General features: G+C 37.5%; 1 protein-coding gene and 1 pseudogene across 1 annotated transcript; both read left to right on the top strand.

Moving 5' to 3' along the window:
- Positions 1–10,622, top strand: part of LOC107697994 (acylamino-acid-releasing enzyme-like) — a 29,113-nt pseudogene extending 18,491 nt beyond the window's left edge.
- Positions 10,623–11,178: 556 nt separating this feature from the next.
- On the top strand, positions 11,179–16,068 carry LOC107697999 (toll-like receptor 9). Its single transcript, XM_016498906.1, has 2 exons — positions 11,179–11,250; positions 12,871–16,068. The coding sequence occupies exon 2, from the start codon at positions 12,874–12,876 to the stop codon at positions 16,066–16,068; it is 3,195 nt and encodes a 1,064-aa protein (XP_016354392.1). The 5' UTR covers positions 11,179–11,250; positions 12,871–12,873.
- Positions 16,069–18,088: the final 2,020 nt, after the last annotated feature.

The raw sequence follows: 18,088 nt of genomic DNA on the forward strand, positions 1-18,088 counted from the left end.
TAACTTATTTTGTCTTCTGGGAAACATGTAAGTATCTTCTGTAGCTTCTGAAGGGCAGTACTAAATGAAAAAATATGACATATAGGCAAAATGTAAAAAAAAAAAAAAGTACACATCTTCATTCTGCATTCATTCTTCATTCTTCATTCATACTCTTAATGCATGGTTTTTCCTTCTGGAGCATCAGCGAGCATCAGCGAGCGTTTGAACCTTCTGTAATAGTTGCATACGAGTCCGTCAGTTCTCCTCAGTGTGAAAAGATGGATCTCAAAATCATACAGTCGTTGTTGGAAAGGGTTCAAATACACAAAAATGCTGGAAAACCAAAGAATTTGTGGGAGCTGAAGGATTTGTCTGAAGATCTGGGAAACATGTAAGTATCTTCTGTAGCTTCTGAAGGGCAGTACTAAATGAAAAAATATGACATATAGGCAAAATGTAAAAAAAAAAAAAAGTACACATCTTCATTCTGCATTCATTCTTCATTCTTCATTCATACTCTTAATGCATGGTTTTTCCTTCTGGAGCATCAGCGAGCATCAGCGAGCGTTTGAACCTTCTGTAATAGTTGCATACGAGTCCGTCAGTTCTCCTCAGTGTGAAAAGATGGATCTCAAAATCATACAGTCGTTGTTGGAAAGGTGTCAAATACACAAAAAATGCAGGAAAACCAAAGACCTGTGGGAGCTGAAGGATTTGTCTGAAGAACAGCAGGCAGTTCAACTGTTTAGGACAAACAAGGGACTCATGAACAACTATCACTAAACAAAAAAACACAGCTGTGGATCATTCAGGTAACAACACAGTATTAAGAATAAACTTTTGAACGGGGTCATTTTTATAAATTCAACTATATTTTCTCTTGTGGACTATATGTAAACATATTTTATGTGAAATATCTTATTCAGGTCAGTACTAAATAAATAATAACATGCATTTTGTATGATCCTTCTTATTTTGGTAAAATAATTAACATTTTGTAGATTCTGAAAGGTGTATGTAAACTTTTGACTTCAACTGCATATCCTGCACAAAAAGACCATAAACATTTCTGTTCACATCTGCAGTAATAATTAATTCACAGACATGAATCCTAAAAACTAATCGTGTCTGAAAAAGATAGGGTTTTTATATGGTTCTTTGTAAAACTGCTTGAAATAGTATTGTAAAAAGCACTAGACCATATTCAGGCATTGAAATGAGGAAACATTTAGGTGAGATAATTGATTTTTCTTTGACATTTAAAATAAGTCCAAAATACAACACCCTCTCTCAATAAAAAATAAATTAAAAATCCCCTCTGCAGGAGTCATCTACAGGGGAATTCCCCTTCTGTTTCATATATGTTCATTGTATCTATTTTGGGATGTGAGTGTATGTTACTTTATCTTTGTTGGTAATTCAGTTTCTGTCGTTCCAATATTACAGGATTTGTTGGTTGTTGATACTTCAACTGGTGAAGTCATGTCTCTCACCTCCCGTATGTAGAGCGTGCTCTCTTCCTCTTCTTATATAGCACACTACTGTACTGTACTGTATGTCTGTAATCTGTCTGTACTCTGTGCTGCTCTAGAGTCAGAGGAGGGAAGCTGGAGTTTGCTGAATATTCACAGAGATCTGATGGTGGTCAGCTGCTCTTCACCAAACTGCCCTCCAGACCTGGTATTCTCACACATTCTCCATATCTGTTTCCATACCACAGCAAATTTGCTATTGAACACGCTTATTTTACCTATTCAAGTATTTTCAACTATTTAAAGTTAAATATTAATTTGAAAAAGTATATAAATATAATGAATGCATTTAATAGCATTTTTTTTTTTAAATTAAGTAATCATTGCTTCAAAAGGACATTTTGATCATTGTTTTTTCCCAAAACCAACACAAACCCTACACAATGCTGAAACAAATAGTAACCCTTAACCCAGGGGTGTCCAGTTCTGCTCCTGAAGGCAGCAAATCCAGCAAATCAAGGTCTTCAAGGATTGCTAGGCTATATCGCAGTAGGAGTTCTTATGCCATCTTGCGTTCTTGTGTTCTCCTACATCATCATCAGTTGTCAAAGTTCCATTCCATTACTCAAGAACTAGGGATGCACCGATAGCAGACCTGCCAACCTACGCTTGTGCAGGGTGCGGACAGGTACGCTCGCGCAACTTCAGCGAACGCAGGAAAGCAGCTCTTATTCGTGCGCCAGTACATCAACGGCTGTTCGCTTCTTGGTATCTGTGCCTCGGACAGGTAGCTCTGCATTTCCAGTGCTGTACGGCTGCCCGTATCCTGAATCACTTCAGAATTTTCTTCCAATATCTCATCGTGCATCGCCAACAGTGAGCTTGCTCTGCGTGGTATTTTTTCTGCTGATGCATCTGTGCACACTTCATTCCCTTCAGTGTATCTCGTGTCTTCCCTCAGTTCTCCTGTTTCTGTTTGTAACACCTTTTGAAGCATTTCTCATACTGTATGTTTGACTGTGTTGGAGAAATATAGATCCTTGTACCTTTTTATTAAACAAACAAAAAAAATCACAGATTATAACTTGCTATTATGCAGAGCCTTATTATTATTATTATTATATTGTTGTCGTTACCTTGGATCGAGGATCGTAGCCAGACAGTACAAGGGCTCCAGTTCAGCATCGCTGAATCTTTTCTCAACCGCTTCTAAAAGAGTGGATTTGAGAGTTTTAGCACCATGATCCATTTCGAGACGTTTCAGTGCAACGATTGAGGGAATGACATCTGCTGCAGTCGCAGTGGAAGAGCTGATCTCTTTTGTAAACTCTTCAAATGGTGCAAGAAGAGTCAATATGTTCTCGATTAGACCCCATTGGTATGAGGTGAAGGTTACAGGTAATTCATAGTCTGCAGCATATGTCCCAAAAGCATGCTTCTGCTCCATTAGACTTGACAGCATCTAATACGTGCTGTTCCATCGAGTTGGGCCATCTTGTTGTAGCCTTTTCCTTGGCTGGCCCAGCTGTGCCTGCACATTCTGAAATCAGGAGTATGCAAGTGGCGAATGTTTCAAATGGCCAACTATTTTTCTTCTAACTTTCTATAAAGTTAGAAGCTGTGTAGAAAGAATCTCTCACGCCAGGCCACTAATCCACGTCTGCTCAACTAAAACCAATACAAAACACAGACGTGAACTTGTATCAGTTGTCACTTAAATCATACAACATCGATAAATAAGATAACTGTGGCTAAAGCCTGTCCACATATAAAACCTGAGTAGAAGTTAGAACGAAAATTAAATACTGCTTTATTTATTCCGAAACAGAAGTCGTCCAAAATTGTATTTGTATATTTTAGTTTTCATTTCATCATTCTACAGTAAATGTACAAAGATAGCCTACTGCATTCCCTCATCATATTTCCTCAAATATATTAGATGTAAATAAAGTGTATAAAATTATTTTATTCAGAAATGTCATGTTTGTGATTTTTCTTTTATTATTTGTTAATTCGTTATTTAAATTAATAGGCCTAAATATTTGGAAAAAGTTGCAGTTAGTCACCGACATCAGTCGCAAATATTATAAAAAATAATCTTTGTGAAGACGACTGGCAACAGCTGGTCTTACATTTTTTTAGGCACCACACACTAAACGACTTTAAAGGGTTAGTTCACCCAAAAATGAAAATTCTGTCATTGATTGCTCACCCTCATGTCGTTCTAAACCTGTAAGACCTTCGTTCATCTTCGGAACACAAATTAAAGGGGTCATATGATGCGATTTCAATTTTTCCTTTCTCTTTGGAGTGTTACAAGCTCTTGGTGCATAAAGACGATCTGTAAAGTTGCAAAGACTAAAGTCTCAAATCCAAAGAGATATTCTTTATAAATGGGTTTTAATGTTTTTGTCTCGTCGCTCCGGCCAGACACGGCATGACTGTATGGTAAGGGACGTAACATTTCCGTCTCACGCGTGAGGTATTCGGCCAATCACAATGCACTGGATAGCTGGCCAATCACAGCACACCTCGCGTTTCAGACCGATGAGCTTTGTAAAAATCGACGCGTTTCAAAAAGGCGGGGCATAGAGGAGAAACAATAATGTACAGTATGTGGAAAATAATGTGTTTTTTTAACTTTAAACCGCATAAACACATATCATTACACCAAATACACAAAATAATGTTCTTTTTAGCAACATCATATGACCCCTTTAAGATATTTTTGATGAAATCCAAGAACTTTCTGACCCTCCATAGACTGCAACACAACTGTAATGTTCCCAGGTCCAGAAACATAGCAAGTAGATCGGTAAAATAGTGCATGTGACATCAGTGGCTCAACCGTAATTTTACAAAGCTACGAGAATACTTTTTGTGTGCAAAGAAAACAATAACATTTTATTCAACAATTCTTCACCCCGAGTTACCATCTTCCGCCATTTTGGAGCGTACCCCAGAACGTAATTGCGTGCATGCTAAACCTAAACTACGCTGATTACGTTTATGGGGTACACTCCAAAAAGATGGTAACTTGGGGAGAAGAATTGTTGAATAAATTATGTTGTTATTGTTTTCTTTGTGCACAAAAAGTATTCTCGCTGCTTTGTATAATTACGGTTGAACCCCTGATGTCACATGGATTATTTTACCGATCTCCTTGCTATGTTTCTGTGTCTTGATCGTGGTAGTACCCTTGCTGTCTATGGAGGGTCAGAGAGCTCTCAGATTTCATCAAAAATATCTTAACTTGTGTTCTGAAGATGAACGAAGGTCTTACGGGTTTGGAACGACATGAGGGTGAGTAATTAATGACAGAATTTTCATTTTGGGGTGAACTAACCCTTTAAAGACCGACTGAGACTCAAATGCAGACTGAGCCCAAATGACATTCATAATCGGCCTGACAGAAGTGTGAACTGGATCATCCTGCGCTTGGAACTGAAAAGTCTTACCGGCACTTGGCTGGGCTGATGGACAAAGGGTTCTCACCCACGTCACTCAAGTTGTTACATTTTTGCAATTTTACTGGTAACAATACTTAAATTTTTTTTTTTTTTTGGTAAATGGATCTGAAAGATTTGTATTTCCAGATGTAATTAGCAACATTGTTATTCCCAGTGTGTTTTGGTCGTCAGGTATTATAATAAGGTACATGTAATCAGATGATGTGTTCTGCAGCGGGTGGGTTTACTGCCAGCGAAGGGTTCTGAAAGCAAGATGTCATGGGTCACGCTGGAGGAGACTCAACCTCAGGCGGGTATCAGCTGGCAGATGTTAAACTTCAGCCCGCCTCCTGAGGAGGACAACAGCCAATACCGTAAGATCTGAGTGACAGTGCATATATGTGCTGATATTTACTCCCAACATGATTGTGTGTTACTGCGTTTCGGATACAGTGTTGCAAGTTACTTTTGTTCTGCCAAACTAAAATGCTTCCAAATAACTGTGATCGGTTGTCCCAACAAACCTAGTTCTGCTAGACTAAGCACTCTTGGAATGCCGTACATGTTGTCAAATTCACAGTTGTATGTGTTTGTTCTCATTTTGCACTTAACAGTGTGTCTGTATGTTATAAAGTGTCAAAAGTGAGGACATCTGTCATTTTGCATGAAAAAAAATAACTCCGTTCTTCATTAGCTGGTTTGGACTTTAATGCGATTCTACTGAAACCAAAGGAAATGACAGCAGGAAGCAAACTACCTCTCATTGTCATGCCACACGGTCTGTTCTTTAGTATCCTTAATAACAATGTAAAACGATAAAATAAATACATACAACGTCAGTATATTGTTTTGCTGATCTCTGTTTTGGCTCTGTGTGTCTGTCAGGCGGCCCTCATTCAGTGCTGGTGTCAGAGTGGTTCTTGTCCACAGCAGTTCTGTGTAAGATGGGCTTCAGCGTCCTGCTTGGTGAGGAACAGTTACAGTGTTTACCCTACACACCTCACGTCTGTCCATCAGACACATGATTTGGATTTTATATAGTGATGAAACATTTCACTTGAAATTAATAATAACATATTTTGTGGGAAAACACACACACACACACACACACTCCAATGCTGATATTTAATCTTTAGATGTTTCCAGGTGTATGACTAGTTTTCTTTTCAAGACATTATAAGAAGTGTTTTGTTTTGTTGGGAAACTGTTTTGAGAAGATCTGTTAGATCTGAAAATTGGTATTTGGTTTGTTTTTTTAAATTTAAATTTAATTTTAAAGGCTCAGAATCTGGGTGTGTAGACGACGCTCACAACAGAGACGACTGAACATTAACATCTCATTAGAGACAAGGGAGTTGGGGGCATTTCACTCGGTTTAAAAATATGACCTTATGACAACAAAAAATGTCCATAAAAGCTTGACACATGCTCCCTCTGTGATCCGCTCTGCACTGAAACAATTATCTTGCTCACTCCACGTGTGATTTTGAAAACATCCTAGAGTATGCTAGACTATGTGTATGTACACAAACCATTCGGAGGGTTGTTACATGTGTGTAGTTACAGAGATATTACAGCTGTAGATACTATGTACCAATGTGTACTTACACTGTGGTTACATACTACGTACACATCTAGTTACTATGTAAGTACACAGGTATTAGGGCCACTTAATATAAAGTGGGACCTTTTTTTTTTTATTATGCAAACAGATATACAATTTACCAAATTGTACAAATCAAATACAAAATAACCAAGGTTTATAACCTTTGTTAATGTATTGACCATTTTAGATCGCTTCCAGTTTCAGAGCAAAACACAAAACTGTGATATTCACTGATGCACTTCACTTGGCAGCGCCAAACCCAGCAGCGCATATACTTACTTCCCAGCAACCTGCCACAATAAAAGCTTGCTGATTTTAGGTTTGAAAATGTTGAAAATTCATATAAAAATAAAAAAGTAAAAAAGAAAATGAAAATTGAAATATTAGCATTGAATTTTTGTGTACTATAAAATAATTATATTTTTTATTTACTATTATTTTAAAATATAATAGTATTATCACACATTTTACTATTTCGTTTATTCTTTTATTAAAAAACAACAAAATTTTAAGCTAGACATTTAATTGGTCACACTGTGCAGTGTGAGCTCCAAACCAAATCTCCAGGTGCTCTCATGAGAACCAGACTGAAAAACGTAGTCACCCATTTATGATACTGTATAGTGCTTTTGCTATATAGTTTGCTATATAGTGTCTTTTTTTTTTTTTTTGTCTTTTGGAGCTTAAAAACGTCTGTCACTAATTACACAAGAACCAAAGCATGTGCAACACTAATATTGTTTGGTGGAACAAAGTATGTTTTATGGGTTTGGAATGACAGGAGGCTGCGTAAATGTCAGAACATTAATTTTGGGATGAGCTACCCATTTGAGCCAAAGTACTAGGCTAATAGTGTTAGGGCCATATTGGGCATGAATCACTTGAATTCATCTTTAGTCAGTGATCAGGGAAGACCCCCCCCCCCGTCAAGATAACATCCTCTCCTTACCAGGAAACATCGGTACCCAGGATGTAAAAGACGTGCAGGTGAACACTAATGCTTACTGAGCTCCTACTCCAATCATCAGTATAACCCAATGTCTAAAATGTTTCACAGCCTTTTAAACATTTACAAATACGTGTTAGCATACTACTTGTGATGTTAAAAGTACATTGAATTTGGTTGTTGGATTTTCCATATTTGCAAAGTTCTGAAAGTTGGAGGCTCTTCTGGAATTTGCGGCATATGTTTTGCGATTTATGCTTTCAATACAGCATACATAGTTGTACATATTCTCTTTGTTTACCTCTAAACAGTTGGCAGTAGACAGTGTTTTGAAGCAAGGTGACTTTGACAAGCAGAAGATCGCTGTGGTTGGAGGCTCTCATGGTGGATTCCTGGCTTGTCATCTGATTGGACAATATCCTGAGTTTTACAAGGCGTGTGTGGCACGAAATCCCGTCAAAAACCTGGCCACCATGATCGGCTGCACAGACATTCCAGACTGGTAATGTGACATTAACCTTCACATCCAGTGGATATCATACTAAATTACTTGATTTCAAATAGTTTCTGAGTGGTGAAATTCATGGCCGTAACCAGGGTTTGAAAATTAGTGAGGTCTCGGGTGGGGTTAAGAATTGTGCTATAATAACCCCTACAAATAGGCCTACAACTCATTATTTACACTAAACACTTTAAAAGAGAGACATGTAGATGTTTGTTAAAATGTTTTGGAGGGATGAACACTGTTAAATTATACCATATTTATTGCATCAAAATTTGTTAATATTTTACTATAGGTTAGGGGTGGATAATTTCATCATACATATTACTGTTATAGTTATCAATAATCATTGATATATAGATGATAACTTTGTCTAGTGCTCTTATGAATGTTTTTAGCATGACCTTGTGAAAATTTAACTACTATACTGAATAAAATAGCATAGACTTCTTCATGGCTAATGTTTGCGTGGGCTATTTTATTTAATTCTCTAACCTACTTGTTCTACAGATCTGTGTGTACTAGTGTTAAACGCTACTGTTTTTGACAGCATTGATAACGTTTCTGACAGATAATATCATGATATTTTTGGCATTTGCCTTACCGAATGTGGTAGGTATCCTGTCAGCAATAACCTGTCCATGGACTTTTTGATTACTGTCAGTTTAAGTGCCCGATGCAGTGTTGCCAGATATTGCTATAAAAATAAAAACTGAAAAATATGTATATAAAAAGAAACCGAAATTATTTCAAATCTTTGCAAATAAGATAAAGATATCGCTGACCCTAAACTGAAACTTCCCACTTGATTAACTTTCAAAAGTGTCAAAAAATAAGTCCAAAGACGCTTATAAAAGCTGGATCTGGCAACACTGCACCTGCGCACTCACTCGCAACTCTCTGAAGCCTTGTTTACTCCGGCAGTGTCTCGCAGCGATCATTTAATTCATACTACGGACGCTAAACATTCTTGCAAACTGTCTAGACTGAATTATACATGCCAGACACTCAAATGAGGAGTTTAACAGCAAATTAGTAATTCAGAGAACAAATTTTATTTTTGAACCTCGGTGACCTCATAGCTGGCTACAGGCCTAGTGAAATTTCACATCAGTTTTTTTTTGTTTGCAATTATGTGAAAAAGTGATTTGAAAAATGTATGTAATACATTTATTTTGATAGTCCACTTTAGACATTCTACTAACAGTAAGTAACTTTAACTACATGCCAACTAGCAGTCATTAGAGTATTAGTAGACTGTCTGCTTGATATCTGCTAACACTTTATTTTGATGGGTCCACAACATACTGACTATGAGAAACTTTGCAAGTAAATATCAACGTATTCTACTAACCCTAAACCTAACCTAACTGTCTACTCTGAGAGTTTGTAGACATAAAGTTGCAAAGTTACTTATAGTTAGTAGAATGTCTAAAGTGGACTATCAAAATAAAGTGTAACCCATTTTTTAAGCATAAATTAAAGAGAAATCAGCGAATAGTATGATGATGTATCAATACATTTTTTTCACTACAATACTTTTTTGAGGGGTGTGCTTGATGTAATATTCAAAAAATCTACAAAAAATTGATTAATATGTAACTTCTTTCTTTTGATATGTGGGTAAAATAGGATTCATGTATTATGATATGCACCTGTAGACATTTGTGATAGCTAATGGCTTTGAGTGTGTGTGTGTTCAGGTGTATGGTGGAAGCTGGATATGAATATAACACAGATATTCATCTTGAACCTGCTATTCTGGAACAGATGTTAAACAAGTCACCCATAAAACACGTCAGCAAAGTGAGCAGATGCTGTTCCGATGCATTATTTATTCTTTTATGTTTAATTTCTTAACTGCTCAGCTTGTAACACACATGGCTGGGTTTGTTCCTCAGGTAAAAACCCCAGTACTTCTGATGTTGGGGGAAGATGACAAGCGTGTTCCCAGCAAGCAGGGTATTGAATACTACAGAGCCCTGAAGGCATTGCAGGTTCCAGTGAGGTAAGTACAGTGACACTCACACTTTATATATATGGGGTTTCTTCTATGAAACATTTCTCTGTTCTGGATCATTGGTTCATTAGTGTATCCGTGTGTCCACAGATTGTTGTGGTACCCAGGCAATAATCACTCTTTGTCCAAAGTCGACACAGAATCGGATGGGTTCATGAACACTGCTCTCTGGATTATCCAACATCTTTCTCTGTGATATCACCTCCTCTCCATAAATCATGACCAGCTTTTATTACACTTTATTAAAGTGATTTTAGCTTTGTGATTGTCATATTGAGGCATTAGCTTGGTTCTTTCCCTTCAGACCACGAAGGGAAACTCAGTCAAAATCTGTTTCTGTGATATACTGATGCAAAAAGCACTTGAAGTGGTTCACAGGCATATTGTGTGATATCTGAAGAAGTTAATGTGATATTTAATGAAATGGAATTTACACTAAACAGCATCTGAAAAGACTTCTTACTGTTCTTATTCTACTAATGGTTTTAGTTTTCAGTCATTGGCAGATTGTATTTTGTGCCAAACTGTTTACCGTGCTGCACTTTCAGTGTAGCTACTTTGATTTTCTGATGGTCTTCTGCTTTTGTAATATGGTTACTTTCTGGGATATGTACTAAATGACTTTCTGCACTCTTTTCAATAAAATGTGACTTTCTGTAAGGCTGGAGAGAGTAGCTTTCTTTCTTTAAAGCTGATTTCAAACTTGTCAACAGAGACCAGCAGGGATGGAGGTTAAGACTATGTAATTGAACATTACATTATTTAGTTCTAAAATGTGGTATTGATGTCTGCTCCATCAATATCAGTATCACACTGAGTACTAGCAGACGATTGTGTCAGAGTGAGTACTAGCAGAAGTGAAATGCTGTAATTATGCAATAAAAGGAGAAACCAACCAACAAACAAACAAATCCGGTTCTGTGCAAGAGAGAAAAAATATAGTTAGGGCTATAGCCCCGACAGCCCAGTGCTATCCACTCCTTGACATCGCTTTTCATTTCATCCATTTCTCTTTTTTTCAGTAACTAATCTTTATCCAAGAATAGCTATTACTACTCCATTTTCTCACCATTTCTGAACATCTGTTCCTCGACTCCGTGTGTGTGTATGGGTGACTGACTTTCACATACTGCAGACTTTTCTTTCACTTCCATGAAAAGGTGCACATTGTTAATATAAATACTTTGACGTAGCATTTTATTTAGTTTCTTTGCTTTCCCTTGTGAATGTAAATGATACACAGTGTTGTGGAGTTTTGGACTGCAAACCTTTGGTAAGTGATTTTTTGTGTTTTAAATATGTTTGAAATGATGGGAAAATATAACATAATTTACAGCATCACATATTCAATACTATGTAAAAGAAACCCTGTGAAATAAATGTTTGGAAATGAATTTATTTGCAATTATGCAATATAATGTGTATATGATAGTATTGTCTTGTTTACTTAACACTTTTGACTAACACTCCAGCCCATGCAGTGGTGTATAAAGTACCTGAAAGCCATACTCAAGTAAAAGTACAGATATCTTACCAGAAAATTACTTTGGTAGAAGTTGAAGTCTATAAAAAGCATTTAGATGTATTTACACTGTTTATGTATCTCAGAGGGGACATGGATGCATTTAAGCCGCAGTTACAGATGCATAAATAGGCCTAATGTTTTGTTTTTAACATAAAACTTTGAATACTGATATTTGAAATAATTTAAAACATGAAAAAAAATAGCCGAAATGTGAAATTAAAACAGCCAGTAGGTGACAGCTAGTGACTGTTAAAGGGATAGTTCACCCAAAAATGCAAATTAGCCTGTGTTTTACTCACCCTCAAGGCATCCTAGGCGTGTCTGACATTGCTCTTTCAGACGAACACATTAGGAGTTATATTCGAAATTGTTCTGTTTGTTCCAATCTGTATAATTGCAGTGAATGGTAATTTAATGAGTCATTGAGATTCAGCCGATTCGTTCAAAAAGCTGATTCATTCAATAAGTAAACACCGCCCATTGCTCAGAGATGCAAAACAGTGCTGTGTGCAAAATTGAGCAAAAACAAGCAATATTATGTCTAAAATGTAAGTCGCTTATTGCTTTACTGAACTTGAATAAAATGATTATTAAATGTTCATGCTGATATCTGCAGAAAAACTGTACTCTTTGTGTGATATAGATTAAGTTAACTATATTAAATTATATAAATATAAAAAGCATACGGAAGCATTTTTGCCGTCTACAATTTAGAGCATTCTACCATTTAGAATGCCTGGAATTTTGAGTTTTAATAGACTAATAAATCACATGCGTGCACTCTATGTGTGATTTGCTGATATAGCCTACTTGATCATGTCAGATCGCACATCATTACAACAACACTTACCATATTATCGCAGACGATGCTGTATATCGCACACCCCAGACCTGACTTGAGTGGAAAATGAATCATCCGCGGTTGTGTGCGCACTTGTTTGCACATGAGCAAAGGTGTTTTTTAGGAGTCTAACTTGCAAACACCAGACCACTGATTCGTCAAACCTGCTTTCCTGCAGTCTGTGTTCTTCTGACTTCTGACTATTTTGTAGTAAGTAACGAATATGCTTCGGGGAAATGTATCGGCGTAAAAGTAGCATACATTTTAATTAGGAAATTTAATGGAGTAAAAGTAGTAGTAGAGTTGGCTAAAATATAAAAACTCAAGTAAAGTACAGACACTCCCAAAATACTTAAGTACTGTAACAAAGTATTATTACTTCGTTACATTACACCACTGAGCCCATGTAATGTACTTTGCAGTTTTCAAAGGTTTGTGAATATAGCATATTAAAAAGTAAATGCCATTTAACTTGCATAGCTGATTGTTTGTTTGTTTTCCTAATGTTCTTGTTCTCTTGTCTCTAGGCCATGTTTGGACACATGTTGTATCTGGCTCTCATGCTGAATCAGTTTCATCTTTTTGCAACTTTACATCCTGAATTCTATCCATGTGAAATTCACACTACCAAGGATGGACACATAAATGTGGACTGTCAGCGCAGACGTCTTGCTAACATCCCTAAATTCACATCCCTCTCTGTTATATCACTCAACTTAAATGAAAACCATATACACCACATTAAAGGTGCCACATTTTCTGGATTAGCCAATCTCAAGCATCTCAGCTTGATGTGGAACTGCGTACCAGATCGTTTTAAGGAGCAGAGATGGCCTTCATGCAGCCTGAAAATCGATCCTAATGCATTTAGCGGACTTAAAAACCTAACTTCCCTGCAGTTAGCAGGGAACAGCCTGAACACCATTCCTCCTCTACCAAAGCAGCTTGAGATTCTGGGACTGGAATTTAATCACATCTTTCATATTGTTAAGCCTCTAGGTACACCGCTACTAAAACAACTACTGCTAAACAAAAATTGTTTCTACGCCAACCCATGTTATCAGTCTTACTTTATCGACCCACGTGTGTTTCAAGATCTTCCTGAGCTTTTGAACCTAACACTTAGTTACAACAATGTGACCATTGTTCCCCCATATCTTCCACTTTCACTAGAAAGCCTAGACTTGGGAGAGAACAAGATCACACATATCAATAAAGAGTCCTTTGCAAATCTTAAACATCTGCGACACCTTAACCTAGGGTGGAATTGCCAAAGGTGTGACCATGCTTCTGAGCCTTGTTTCCCATGTCCAAACAACCAGTCTCTGAATCTGCACCAGGATGCATTTTTGGATCAAAGGGACTCTCTAATTAGTCTAAGCCTGCGAGGCAATTCACTGCATACAATTCCTCAGCATCTCTTCGTACGACTCCACAAGCTCCAAGAGTTAGATCTATCCGACAACTTTTTAGCCTACGCCATCCAGAACGGCACCTTTTATGAAGAGCTCCAGAATGTTGTGTCCCTCAGTCTTCTTTATAACTATGAACCCCAGAAATCCTTTTCTGAATTAATTCTGTCACCATCCATAGAGAAGATGATGGCTCTACGAGAGTTGTACCTTAGTGGACTATTCTTCAGAGTACTGTCAAACCACAGCCTTGCACCTCTGGTCAAACTGCCAAGACTTGAGTCCCTGGAGCTACGCATGAACTTCATCTGCTCTGTTAGCATGGATGCTATAAGCCAGCTGAGAACATTAAGGTGGGTGGGTCTTTCCCAAAACATGCTTGCTTTCAGTTCATGCTTTTCAACCTGCACTGCTGAAGCCATACCAAATAACTACCAAACCCTTGAAAAACGTGACAATGGACAGCTCAACTTGCAATCTCAAAAAGTCCCCCTACCGAGCTCAGAGCAGAACACTATGCAGGACTCTGGAGAAGATCACTGTTTTTTTTATTATTCTATGTGGCATTTCAAAAACCAGATCTGTTCTAAAAACCAGTTTTTTGACCTCTCTCAAAACAACATCCCATGGCTGAATGCAAGTACTTTTAGAGGCATGGAAAAAGTGGTATGCATAGATCTGTCCTACAACTACATAAGTCAAACTTTAAATGGCCAGCAGTTCACACTTCTAAGCAAATTAGCCTATCTTAATATGGCTCACAATCGCATTGACCTGTACTCTGACAAGGCCTTCCAGGAGATAAGTGGCACACTAAAAGCTCTTGACCTCAGCAACAACGAATTCCACTTTGTAATGAAGGGTATGGGACATCGCTTCACATTCCTTCCACACTTACCATCTCTTAAAATACTGAGTCTAGCAAACAATCACATTGGTCTCAGAATCTCTAACATTCTTACTAGTACTTCTTTGAAGTATCTTGATTTCTCTGGAAATCGTTTGGACATAATGTGGGACTCTAGGCGTAACCAATACCTACATTTCTTTCAGGGTCTTACTAACCTTACACACTTAGACATTTCTGAAAATCAGCTCAAATCATTCCCCCCAGAGGTAATTGTAAACTTGCCTCCGAGCCTCCAGATGCTGAGAATGGACTCCAATGTGCTGAGTTATTTCCCTTGGGGCAACATCTCAGTTCTCGAGAAGCTGTGCCACCTGAACCTTAGTTCAAACATGCTTTCATTCTTACCTAATATGCATTTTGAGCTCCGTCTCGTAAGCCTGGACCTAAGTCACAATCGACTAGTTGCGATCCCAAAGGCTTTCCTTAGTCAGGCAATAAACCTTAAAAACCTAATGCTTAACCACAACCAGCTGAAGATCCTTGATGTGCAGGCTCTTCCTTTGTCATTCCATAAAGGTTTTACTTTCTGTCCTGCTGGGCCGCATAAAAATAAGTCCTCCTGCAAGCTCGTGCTGCATGCCAATCCTTTTACTTGTAGTTGCGTTATCTCTGGGTTTGCCAAATTTCTCAGAGAGACTAGTTTGAATATCCCACACCTCACCACAGAGCTTCACTGTGGTTATCCAGAGTCATTGGCTGGTGTGAATGTTCTCTCGATAGATCTTCACTCATGCCAGGAGATATTTGGGAGCGTTGCTTTCCTCTGTACTTTATGGTTGACATTGGCAGCAACCAGCATTCCCCTCCTGAAGCATCTCTATGGTTGGGACCTGTGGTACTGCATCCAGATTTTATGGACTGGACACAAGGGACACACTCCAGTTAATGGTGGCAGCATGACGGATAACCAATACGATGCGTTTGTGGTCTTTGATACGAGTAACAAGGCAGTCAGGGATTGGATCTACAAGGAGATGGTTGTGAGATTGGAGAACAGAGGGAGATGGCGCTTTCGACTTTGTCTAGAAGAACGCGACTGGTTGCCTGGAGTGTCATGCATAGAGAATCTCCACAAGGCCGTTTACAACAGCAGAAAGACAGTGTTTGTATTGACTAGCCCTAGTGGCTGTTCCCACGAAAGTGGGGTCGTCCGACAAGCCTTCCTCCTTGTTCAGCAGCGCCTTCTAGATGAGAAAGTGGATGTTGCAGTTCTTGTTTTGCTGGACCTTCTCTTTCCAAAATTCAAATACCTTCAGATGAGAAAACGGCTCTGCAAAAAATCAGTTCTGTCCTGGCCCAAGAATCCACGTGTGCAGCCGCTCTTCTGGAATAATTTACGTGTCGCTCTTGTCTCTGACAATGTTAGAGCCTACAACAAGAATGTCACAGAGAGCTTCTTCTAAAAAGGATGAAGTGTAATGAGAATGTTGTTTCGGGTTTTTGTTTGTTAGAATGTGTGATCTTATTATGGGGCCATTGGAAGTATTGAAAATGTTCAAAGATGTTGAAATACAAAAATCCTAACACCATCTGGCAAACTCAATGAATGACCATGATATGCCAGAAAGTAAACAGCTGAAAAATAAAATTATGGACTGTCATGTCTAAATAAGTACTTATTCTTTAAGCTATTTATTAATGTCATGTAAGAAGGTAATGTTCATTCATAGGTTAGCTGCCATTGACGTTCTTTTACATGGCACTGCTAAATATGTGAGACAAACAAGACAACAGTTTGTGTACATACCAACTGCAAGGGGAGTAAATGTATTATTTTATGTGGTGTGTGTGTGTGTGTGTGTGAGAGAGAGAGGAACTAATGCACCTGTTGGACCACATACCACACATTCTTCTGAATTTTAAGCATTTGTACACTTTCAGTTTCATGCAATTACGTCAAAAAATAGCACCACAGTTTTTAGAGCTTAGAAACTCCTTTCACTTATAAGAAAGCTTCTAAAAATAAATTTTAAGACATGACTGTTTGCAGTCTTTGTTGTTGTAATAGTTTATTCAGATGTCAGTATGATTTGTAATATGTGGTTGCAGAGCATATTATTCCTTTTAATGCATGAAAAACATTTTTTGTGTGTCTGTGTGTGTAGAATTATCGGACCTTTATTTATTATAACTTTTGTAATTGACTAGTATTGTGATTATTTCAGCTGTGATTTTGTATAGTTCACACATTGTAAAGTTCAGCAAGTTCACAAAGTAAAGAACAAGCTCTGTTAATCTTAAAGGACACCACGGTAAATTTGAGACAGCAACAATGACATATGTTTCATGTTTCTTCTGACATCTTTAGTTCCATTAATTCTCAAATTTTCTTTTATTTAATAGTAAACACTTTTTTCACATATTGTATTTTTGTGTTGTGTTCATCAAAATAAAACTGAATTAAAAATATAGACCCAATTTTATTGGTGTTTAAATGATATAGTCTTGTCTTGAACTTTCTTCTTGCTCATGTAGATACCGTATGAAGCACTATATAACCTATTCACTGAAGAGTTTCTGGCACAGATTTCTGTAATTTACTGTAATTAATCCCACCTAACATTAAAACTTGTAATCTACCATTCTTTGTCATATTGAATCTCCAAAATAATGTGGAAACAACAGCAACAAAAAACATTGAATTTAAAATAAGTTTTTTCTTTCTTAAATTATAAAAATATGCCATTAAACATATTTAACTATAATGAGTATCAATGTTATAAGTAATGAGAGCAAGTATCTTTTATACTAATAGTATAAAAGTATAAAATACTAATACAGACAGGCATCTGAGATCGGCTCGATTTGAGAAAGTGGAAATTATTTAACAAGATAAAAAAAAAACACACTGGGTGGATCTTTATCATTATAGGGTGGTTGTGTACATACACTGCCAACACACATTTCAGTTCAAACTGCTTGTAAAAGTGCATGTCGCATCCAATGACCCCTTTAAACATACCACAGAAGAGCTACTTAATTATGTCCAGAGTGGTACTCCGTTTGTTCTGGCGTTGTTAATGGCAAAACTTGATTATTTGTGACTTTCACCGGGGAGGAATTGGTAAACAAGACGTTTATCCTAAATTACTTTTTTACATCCCGCGATCTTGACTTCTTGTTTGTCATTGAAACTTGGCTTACTCCGGGGGATATGAGCCCGTTCTCTGAACTGGTACCTCATGACTGTAAATTTTGTAACACTTCTCGATCATTGGGACGAGGGGGAGGACAGGCTTCTGTTTATAAACAGAAGTTGTGTTGTCGGACATTAGCGACTGAAGTCTATTCGAGCTTTGAACTTCAGTTGTTTGTTCTGGAACTCGACAACCTAGTGGCGATTTCAGTAATTTATCGTCCACCTAAACTGCACACAGACTTTATTAATGAGTTCTCAGACTTTTTAGGGGGAATTATTTCTAC

Source organism: Sinocyclocheilus anshuiensis, unplaced genomic scaffold, assembly GCF_001515605.1.
Source record: "Sinocyclocheilus anshuiensis isolate Anshui unplaced genomic scaffold, SAMN03320099.WGS_v1.1 scaffold1950, whole genome shotgun sequence".
In the NCBI taxonomy this organism is placed as follows: Eukaryota; Metazoa; Chordata; class Actinopteri; order Cypriniformes; family Cyprinidae; genus Sinocyclocheilus; species Sinocyclocheilus anshuiensis.

Bases quoted from the DNA above. Each gene is read 5' to 3' on its own strand.
- LOC107697999 (XM_016498906.1), top strand. From the start codon at position 12,874: ATGTTTGGACACATGTTGTATCTGGCTCTCATGCTGAATCAGTTTCAT.